Consider the following 10,274-nt stretch of genomic DNA (forward strand, 5'->3'; position numbering starts at 1 on the left):
GTGTGTGTGTGTGTGTGTGTGTGTGTGTGTGTTGTATAATAAAGTGTTCACCTCTTTAACAGCAGGAATTCCCAAAGTGCTGATTTTGTGTCCTTGGAAGTCTGTAGAACTCCTGACAGTATGTTTGTTATCAGTCAATAACTATAAATGTAACACTGAATCTTGTCTGTTAGGAAAAAAGGCAGGACCTCCTGGGCCCAACGGCCCTCCGGGACCTCCAGGACCTCCAGGACCCCAGGGACCCCCAGGGATTCCAGGAATTCCTGGAATCCCAGGAACAACTGTGATGGGACCACCTGGCCCTCCAGGTCCCCCTGGTCCTCAGGGACCCCCTGGCCTACAGGGACCTTCTGGTGAGTTCCTCTGTCTCTCCACCTGCCCCTAGGCTCCTTGCAAGTACTTGAAAAGAGCAGGCATGGGTGATCCTGAGAGCAGTTTCAGATGGTGGTGAGGACTTTGGTGAGCAATGAGAAAGTAGGTCTCCTAGCTCAGTGGAGAGACTAGGACTTGAACAAGCCAGTAGGTCCTGACCTACTCTAACTTCTTGTGTATACCAGCCTGTCAAGGACAGGCCACCTGCTCTTGACCTTTCCATCACAAGCCCTCCCTGACTCTAGGCCTCCCTATAGTGAGCCAATAAACTCCCATGAGCCAGAGCCAGAGGCCCCAAGGGTTTACACTCGATTTCCAGTGGGGAATGAATTTGGTCTGCTCTGATTTCCAGCATCTAGCACCACTTGTTTATGTCTGATTGGAAACAGGCTATGGAGAGGAATGTTGGGGACTGGAAGAAATAACAAGCCCTAGAACAGTCTCATCCCATGAACTCTGAAGTGCCTTTCCCATAGAGGTAGACAAATAGTCACTGGTGACAAGGGAGTTGGAAATATACAAGTCACTGGGGTTGGGGAAGAAGCAAACACAGTCGCTAAGACTGAGGAGCCAAGTGCCTCTTGTGCTGCATCCTCACCCCACCGCATTGCCCATTCAGATAGCGTTGAATCTCTTTGCATCGTTCCCCTTGGGTCCAGAAGGGCATCCAAAAGGTATAGATGCCGATCCAAACCTGTCTAATTGGAATTGACAGGAGTCGGGCTGCCAGAGCTTAGGTCAGTGGTTATTTCCTCCTCCTGCTCTCCTCTTGTATCTTGGGGCTTTAAGGAAATGGACTCTTTACACAACTGATTTCTAGAGGTCCAAAAATTCTGTAGCAGGACTCAGATTCTTTGACTCATAGTTCAAATGGGGCTAATCAGCATTACCGTGACCATAAGAGATGGAGTTAGAGGGTGTTTTGGTTTGGGTTTTGTGGGATTTTTTGTTTTGTTTTTTGGTATCCAGTCCTTCCATAGATACCACTTTCTGTGTGCAAGAGATATATTGATAAGTGGTCCCTGTTCTCACAGAGTTTATGTCCCAGAAGAGGACAGAAATGATTAAAGAAGCAAGATATTTACAAATGGCAATGCTCTCTATGAAGACCATGAAAGAAGGGGAGCAAAAGATTAAAGAAGCAAACGGCACTGTCTCTCTACGGGTGCTTGGTGAGGCTCACCTTGGGGCCAGCATGAGCGAGAGGCCACTTTCCCTGCTGGACACTGGGCCCACTGAAGAGGCAGGTCAGGGAGGAGAAAGAGAAGAGAGTAGTATCCTCTCCCATCCCAGGGCTTGGCTGCCCAGAGCAAGGCTCACCGCCACTCACTGCCTAGCTGAGGAGAGAAAGGCAAGGAGAAGGAGCATGCCCTCTGATTGTCCTGTCCTGTTTTGCAGGTGCTGCTGATAAAGCTGGACCTCGAGAAAACCAGGTTGGCTGAGAATTGCTCTCTTCCTGGGGAAGAGGGAAGTTCACAAGGCTAGAACCACCTTCCAGCGGCTCCCTATTAAGTTTGCTGAGGGTTTGTTTTGTGAGGATGCCCTGGAGGTCCTGAAGTTGTTCACTTACAGCACCCTCCCATCTCTAGGAACAGAAAGGCTTTGCCCCAGGGCCTGCCTTTAACTCAATCTTGCCATAGCCATTTTTCTCCATCTCACAGAAGACAGAAGGTCACCATATAGAAGCTCAGTCGTCCCCTGAAATAAGCTGCCAGTCAGGCCTATCCACCTGAGCCTCCAACTTCCCAACCACACCAGACACCTTGTCGGCACTCAGAACGCCGGGAATCAGGAGCTTGAAAATCACCCAACCACTCCAGGCCAAACCCAGCCTGGGCTTCTGCGTTAATGGCCTCAAGGGCTCCTCCCTTTTCTTTGAGCTTCCTAATCTGTCTGTATTGGCAAGTTCTTCAGCCTTGTCTCATCTGAGCCTTCCTCACTCACTACAGCTGTTTGGCCACAGTTATAAATCTACACAGCTGCACAGTGCTCAATGGCTTACAGGGAATTTTATATCCATCACCTCATTTGATCTTCAAACATCCCTGTAAGAGAGGCCAGAGATTCTTAAAATCCCCATTTCACAGTTAGGGAAATGAGGCTCAGAGGCATTACATTCTGCTGAGGTCACCTAGCCAGGAAGTGGCAGGGCTACAAATTCCATTACCGACCAGCAGAGACGTGGTCGCTGGCATCCCAGGACAGGAGAAAGGGATCTGAATTGGGAAATGAAAGGAGACCGGAAGTCAGAGGTGGGAACTTGTTAACTGGTGGCTGGGCAGGCAGCCATTTCTCTCAGTGACTATTCTCTCTATCCTTCTCCTCCTCCCAGCCGGCTGTGGTGCATCTACAGGGCCAAGGGTCAGCAATTCAAGTCAAGAATGGTAAGGGTCAAAGTAGGCTCTGTCCCTAAGAGGAGCTTCTCCTCTTCCTTACCCGCAGTCTTCAATGAATCACCAGCCTAGCTCCTCCCAGGCCCCTTGAAGTACCCTGGGCGGTAAGGAGCCGTTCTCTACTCCGTTTGCCCTCTACTGGCCGTCCTGGGTAATTGCTTGCACCTAGACCGGTCGCTACACACATACTACATTTAGAATCACTGATGAGGAAGCGAAAGGGACTTGAAACATCATCAAGACAGGGAATTCTTGGCAGATGGAGGTTGTATCAGAGTCACCAAGGGGATATGTGTAGTTTGATCAACATTTTCACAATACAAGCTAGAGAAGGTAAAACTACAGAAAATTAAATTCTTCTTGTCTGATGGGTCTTCGCAGAAGACGGGGTGGAGGGAGCATTTCTGGGCTGGGGGGAGGCATGTCAGACTCTCCAGGGAGCATGAGATGCTAGTATCTATAAGAAGGGGAAATAGGTTTAAGGGGCTTAAGAAAACTGACTTAATGTAATCCCTGCATTTAAAAGATGGGGAACCAAAGTCCCAGAAGGAATGGATAATGCCGTAAGAAATCATACTGCCTTATATTTGTATGGTCCTTTAGAGTTTTCAACATGTGTTCTTTTGTCTTTCTTTTTTTAAGATATTATTTATTTATTTGAGCGTGAGCGAGAGAGAGCACAACCAGGGAGAGGACAGAGGGAAAGGGAGAAGCAGGGTCCCTGCTGAGCACAGAGCCCCATGTGGGGCTGGATCCCAGGACCGTGGGATCATGACCTGAGCAGAAGGCAGATGCTTCACCAACTGAGCCACCCAGGCACCCCTTGTCTTTCATTTCGTGTGATCCTCACAACAACCCTATGATGTAGATATTAGTTCCTTCTTGCAGAGACAGAAACTGAAGCTCAGAGAAGTTAATTAACTGACCCAAGAGTTCAGTTAAGGGTAGGAGCTGGGATTCAAAACTATGTCTGTCTGATTCTTTCCACGGCACTGTGCTACTTGCTACTTCAGTGATGTGCGTACACTCCAGTGAATGATTAGGTTCATTTTCTCCCCCAAAGAGACATGAGCATTCATTAAAGAACAGCACTTTGAAATAATGTCCAGTCCCCAGGGTGCACACAGCCTAAAATGCATGAACCCCCAGGAGCCTCGGGAAGCAGCAAGCCAGCCAAGATGCCAGATGCTTACAGAGCGTGAAGTGGAAGGGAGGGGCTCTGAGTGCAGAAACAGTAAATGAAGGTTAAGAAACCTGCTTCATGGGGACAGCTCCTAAGAGCCCAGTCCGTCCTGAACTGACTGTGCCGAGCTGCCCTAATGATTGGGCTTAGCCACATCCTGGACTGCCACCTGGATGCCTGAAATTTAATCGCCTCCAAAGTAGAAGTAGGAACAGAATAGTAGCAAAACCCAAGGAGTCCTTCTGGGACCAGGTGTCTTGGGCCCTGGGGCCCTGGATGGGCCATAATCACCATCTGTCCAGGGAGGAGTGAGACAGGCAGGAAATCGATTTGTCTGGGTGGACGGGTGGCCTCCATGCTTATTCTATACCCGAAGCTACGGATTTTGCTCCCACTACCACACAACAAGACCAGTTCCAAACCCTCTGGGCCAATCCCTAATAGTAGTTTATGCTGATCTTTAGTTGTACCAAAAGCAGAAGGGAGGGGGCAGGGGTGGAAGGACATCATGCAGAGCAGTCACTTAGGGGGGCCGAGCCAGGGTATCTCTTCCTGACTCCTGTCCCACCCACCATCACCTCGAGGGAAGATGACCACCTAGTCCAGAAGGCCAGTTTCCTCACACCTCAGAGAGGCAGGCCTCCTGAGACTAGCCAAAGATGGACATTCAAAACATAATTTCTTGGGTGAAGAATGGAGGGTTTTGAGGGGAAAAGGCCCCCTGGGCTAGGACTCTCTCCTCCGGTGGCAGGAAGGAACCTTTTCCTCTGCCTTCACATACTGGCCCTCACTGTCCAGCAAAGGTGGTAGGACTCCCCTTCTGTCCCCAGTGGAGTTGGGCTCACAGATGCTTTACCAGGGGTGCCTCGGCTCCCAGACACCCTCGCCAGCCCCTGGGCTGGCTCTAGTGCTGCTTGGTGGTCTATCCCTCACTCTCGTAAAGATCCCCCTCTCCGATGGGTCCTTATTACTGGTGGCCACTCATTCCAGCTGCCATGAAGTCTGACTCACCCCCGCTCCCTAAGGTTCTCCAGGTAGACAATTCCTCTGGCTGAGTGGTTTCCTGGGGGAGAGGGGAGGCTGGGAAACCTCCTGGGGCATGAAGGAACTGAAAAAGGAATCTTTAAAGGAGAAGGGCAAAACCCACGAACCTGAGAGCCAGGGGAGGGATTCAGGAACTATGGCTAGAGAAATAGAATGGAATAATAAGACCTAGCCTGCCACTCAGTGTCTGAATTTTGCCTGCGCAGGCCCTAGAACAACAAAGAAAATAGGGCAGCATGCCCACTTTCTTCTTACCCTCACCCCGCATTCCAGTTAGAAGGTGTTGTTTAAAGCCCCTTCCAGATGGAAGGGTCAGGAAAGGAGACAGGGAGACAGACAAGCGGACCCAAGGGGCCTGAGCCAGGCCTGGCAGCCGCTCAACAAACAGAACGCTATCTCTGCTTCCAAATGCTGTTCTTAAAGCTGGGCCTCTGGGGCTCTCCACGTTGCACTGGGATAGGGGTGGGGGTAGGGCAGGGTGCTGCTCGATGTCTCTTGTTTCTATTGCCCAGATTATTCTGACATATACTGAGTGACTGCCCTTCTCTCATACTGAGATCTTTCAGGTGGAGTGCTCAATGACTGGTCTCGCATCACCATGAACCCCAAGGTGTTTAAGCTACATCCCCGCAGCGGGGAGCTGGAGGTACTGGTGGACGGCACCTACTTCATCTATAGTCAGGTAGAAGTGAGTACGGTCTCAGGCCTAACTCTTCTTATATCCATAATGCAGATCCGGTGCAGACCACATGGGGGCACTGTGGAGCTAGCCAAGACCTGCTAACTTCCCGCTTTCTGGGGGGACTGGGGTGGAGGGGAACTGGGCTGGGAGGGAGTTGAAAGGAGGAAAGAGAGAAGGACCTGTTTTGGTTGCCCCCCCACAGCCAGTTATCCTTGAAAAACTGCAAAGGGGCCCCTTGCACACCCTGCCGTCTGATCCCCTCCTGCTGGGCCCCAGGCCCTGGTTTCCCCACCGAGCTGTTTGGTTCTACTACCAAATGCTATCTCTGTGTCAGGATATATCCTTTGAGAGTCAGTTGCAGGGCTGCTGAGCACCCCTTCCCCCCACACCGGTAGCTTCACGTTAAACAGCACTCCTGCATGCTTTCTCTCCACCTCAAAGCCATTTTTTACTGCCTTTCCTTCCTCTTTCTCCTGTTTGCTTGTCTATCTTTCTGTGTCTCTGTTGTGCCCTCCTCCAACCTGCCACCATTCTCCCAGTGCTTTTGGCCCTGGGTTTCTGTCCTTGTTCTGCCCCAGCCCTGCTCCCCAGATCTGCCCATCCACTCCCACCCCTGTTGTTTGCCTCCACAGGGGTGGCTCCTGAGGGCTAGAGGGGCTTCTGTGGGGTGGGCAGCGAGTAGGTAGATGGACAGAAAGACTGTGGAGCCAACAGAAGCGTCCCAAGGAAGAGTGGCCAGGGAAGGTGGGACCAACCTTTCATAAAGTGATTTAGAATGACCAAGGGGGGCCCCAATCCCCAGGGGACACATAGGTATAATCCCAATGTCTTACAGGCCATTTCTCCTAAGCTCCTTCTTGTGGGGGGGGGGGGAGTAGGGAATCAAAGCTTGGGGTGGGGTATTTTCTGGGCCCAGAACAGATTGGGAGTGGCCTCAGACCTTGAACGCCATGAAAACTGGGAAAATCCCCCTTGAAACCAGGCCACTGAACATAGGTTGGCACTTCTTCTGGCCACAAAGTAAAGTCAGGGGCCTGGGTTTTGTCCTTTCAAATTCTTTAGCTCATTTGTGGTAGATAGCACTCTGTCTCTCCAGATCTGTTTCCTTCATTATCAGAGGGCCAGGGGGCACCGTAAAAATCAGGGAGAGAAATTCAGTCACAGGAGAGGGCAAGCTGCAAGCTGAGTGAGCGGCCGGCCTTAAAGAGCTGAAGAAGTGGCAAGTTGTTACCGTGCCCTCTCTGGGGAATCAGCAACTTCTAAGGTCAGCCACAAATAGTCCTTGGGGCACGGCATGGGAAGTCAATTTGTATCCATTTGTCTGTAGCACTGATTGAGCCCCTACTGTGTGCAGAGCACCGTGCCTCCTGCTGGGGCTGAGCAGGGCTGAGCAGGGTGGAGGGCAGGGGAGGGGCTGGGGGAGCTACCAGAGTGAGAAAGGCCTGGATCCTGCCCTCACAGAGCTGACAACTGGCGAGGATTGAAAAGAGATTTGCTCAGCCGCCTGAGCCCCACGGAGTGGGGGAAGTGCAGGGTATCAGCCCATCATCTTGCCTTTCCTGTTGACCAACTAACATGCCCTCAGGTGGCCCTGCCCCCCTTCACAAGGTGTGTGGGCAGCTCGTCAGAGAAGGTCCTGTCTGTCCATCGCAGGGAAGGGCCCCACCCTCTCCTTCCTCTCTCCCCCAATCCCTTCTTGTTGCCTCTCACCCAGGTCTATTACATCAACTTCACCGACTTTGCCAGCTATGAGGTGGTGGTGGACGAGAAGCCCTTCCTGCAGTGTACCCGCAGCATCGAGACGGGCAAGACCAACTACAATACCTGTTACACCGCGGGGGTCTGCCTCCTCAAAGCCCGGCAGAAGATTGCCGTGAAGATGGTGCATGCTGACATCTCTATCAATATGAGCAAGCACACCACCTTCTTTGGGGCCATCAGGCTGGGCGAAGCCCCTGCATCCTAGATCCCCCCACCCCACCCATTTCTGCCCCTGCCGGTGCCCCTGCCCCAGGGTTGGGAGCCAGGACTCCCAGAGCCTCTCAGTGCTGCTGTGGAGTGAGGTGTTACGGGTGTCACAGCCACAGAGATCAATACCCCAGGGCTATTTATTCCCGGGTGACTCCAGGATGATGAGGCCTGCTTGACTTTCTAGGATGAACTTGAGTTCACAGGACGGTTGATGGAGCGCCAGGGTTTGCAGGAAGCAGGACCTTCTTCCTTGGCTCCGTCGACCGGCTTACGGCTCGACTCTTCAACTTCAAGGTCCCTGTTGTAAGAGTGATTGTTTCTTGCACTAAAGTGGGGTTCCGGGGCAGCAGGCAAGAGAAAGCAAAGGTGGACTCCAGACCATGGGGTCAAGCCTCTGACCCTAAAGGGCTGCCCGTTCCTCTCTTGGGTAGGGCTGGGGGCAAGGGTGGGGCAGGAGGGTAGTGGTGAAGCCTAAGCCAAGGGGCGGGGAGGGGAAAGGCGAGCGCTGGTGGCATCCTTGGCAGTGGAAGGCTTCTTGGCGCTCTGCGCTACAGCCTGCCAGAGGGCCTGGGGGGGCTCTTCCAACTCAAGCTGAGAGCCACCTTGTGGAAGCTTGCTGGGCTTTGGGGGACAAGAGGTTTGCTCTTCTCGGAGCAGTGGCAGGGAATGGCCACCACCCTGCCTGCACAAGAAGCTGAAGGCACGCTTGGGGCCACGTGTCTCTCACTTTGTTTACAGCCGTGTTCTATGCTCAGAAAAATCTCTGGGTCCCCTTCTAGTTGCCCCCTTTCCCAGCCTGACCAGAACTCCTGTCTTCTTTCTCCACAGAGCCTACCTCTGTCTAAGACAGGTGCGTCCCCTGGGACCTATGCTTTTGTGAGTCTGGGATACTCTTTCGATGACCTGGGCACAAAGAAACTTTTCTGTTTATTAAGCAACACAAATATTCATCTAGTCTAGTTGTGTCTGAGGGCAAAGGGTTGGACTGGATGACCTCCGGAAGTCCCTTCAAATTCGAATATTTAGACAGCTTCCACGAGAGCCTACGAAAATTCCCAAACCCTAGCCTGCCCCCTGGGCATCAGCAAGGCAGAACTTTCCTGCCTGACCCCAAAAGGGCAAGAAGTGGGATAGGACGGTGGGGGTTTCTTCCTCAAGTTTGCTGTGACCCAAGAGGTCATGAGCCTAGGCCCTACCCAAAAGAACAGCAGCCGATGCCCTGTGACCCACCTTTCTTCACTCTGGCTTCAGAAAGCCACAGCAGAATCACCAGAGATTCCAGTGCCGATCGCCTAAATCCAGGCTCGAGAGAAGTCGGCATCAGGGAAGGCTCTGTCCTATAGCCAGTCCAAACACACCTTACCCACCCACCCCCTACCCCAAGTTACCCACTGGATCATACAGTGGAACCATTCAAGGGCTTTATCTCTCACTACCGGGGGCCAGCCTGGTTTCTGGATGCCGGGTCTAGCCCAAAGCTGGGGAGGGCCACTGTTGTACAGTCTGCTACTTTCGCTCCGAAACAAGTTTCATTTGGAGGAGATGGGATAAGTCCCTTCGGGCAGCTGAAATCCACCAAGAGCAGTTACTCATTTCTCCACTGTACTTCCCCTTTCCAAACAACGGTAATGCTCGGCCTTCGGCAGGTCTGGGCCAGAGGTGGTAGGCTATCCCGCCATTGTCTAGTTGCTAATGACAGCCTTGCAACCCCAGGTGGGGTGAACTTGAGGCATGCATCTGGCCCAGGCTCCTGAAAAGTGCCTTAGACAGTCCTCAGTTGTAGCAGGAACTGAAGGGTACTTTCTCTCTCATTATCTCCTTTGAGGGTACTATGAATCCCATTGTGTATTCAAGGCTCCGAGAGGTGAAGTGCTTTGACCAGGATCCCAACCAGTTTAAGCCATAGACCTGGGGCTTCGGCCAGGTCTGCCTCCAAAGCTATTTCATTATGCTGCAGCATTGTGTTGAATGTGTGGTCTAGAGAGAACCAATAAAAATGGGAATAAGGACCCTAAATCCTTCAACGTCACAGAGAGGAACCCAGACACACTCATTTTCATTCCTTGATGATAATTCCCTGATGTTCTTTTGGCTGCCGGGGGCTTTGTGGCAAAAAGAGTAGGACATTTCTTTGGGAAACAGCCATCAGCCTTAGTGCTCTTGTGGTCAGAATTGTCTTGGCACCGTGTCTGAGCAGAAGGCCTCCAGGACCCACAGAACCGCACCCCTTATGCTCCTCCACCCACCCATCATGTACAGAGCCCCTGCCGTGGCCAATGGCCTCCACTGGTTACCCTCTAGTTGGGTCACAGGAGCTGGTCCACCTCCCACAACTACTAAGTGACTCCTTGGCTCTTTCTACCATCTCACAGAGAGCTTTGTTCTATCAGGATGTCTCCTGATGGAGGAAAGGCCCGAGAGAGGCCTGCCTCTCAAGCCAGATTTGTGTAAGGAGAGGGGAGGAGGTTTCCTAATTGTACCCCTAAAGAACATTCTGACACCCATCCTGAGGTCCAGATATGGAGGGGATTGTAGGGGGATGGGCTTCACACAGAACCCTGTACTCAATGTGAACCCTCCAAAGGAATAGAGGAAGGAGGCGAGGAAGGAAACAATAGATGGCTGGGGA

At 52.1% G+C, this 10,274-nt stretch overlaps 1 protein-coding gene across 1 annotated transcript in view; it reads left to right on the plus strand.

Annotated features, from left to right (window-relative positions):
* LOC103682605 (ectodysplasin-A) overlaps window positions 1-8,038 on the plus strand; it is a 20,352-nt gene extending 12,314 nt beyond the window's left edge. Inside the window, exons 2-6 of the mRNA XM_040631562.1 lie at window positions 174-353; window positions 1,771-1,805; window positions 2,705-2,756; window positions 5,550-5,680; window positions 7,389-8,038. Of these exons, the coding sequence (XP_040487496.1) occupies window positions 174-353; window positions 1,771-1,805; window positions 2,705-2,756; window positions 5,550-5,680; window positions 7,389-7,640 (650 nt within the window). The 3' untranslated portion in view covers window positions 7,641-8,038. The remainder of the gene's footprint in view (window positions 1-173; window positions 354-1,770; window positions 1,806-2,704; window positions 2,757-5,549; window positions 5,681-7,388) is intronic.
* The last annotated feature ends 2,236 nt before the right edge of the window (window positions 8,039-10,274 follow it).

Source organism: Ursus maritimus, assembly GCF_017311325.1.
Source record: "Ursus maritimus isolate PB19 chromosome X unlocalized genomic scaffold, ASM1731132v1 scaffold_X1, whole genome shotgun sequence".
Classification (NCBI taxonomy): Eukaryota; Metazoa; Chordata; class Mammalia; order Carnivora; family Ursidae; genus Ursus; species Ursus maritimus.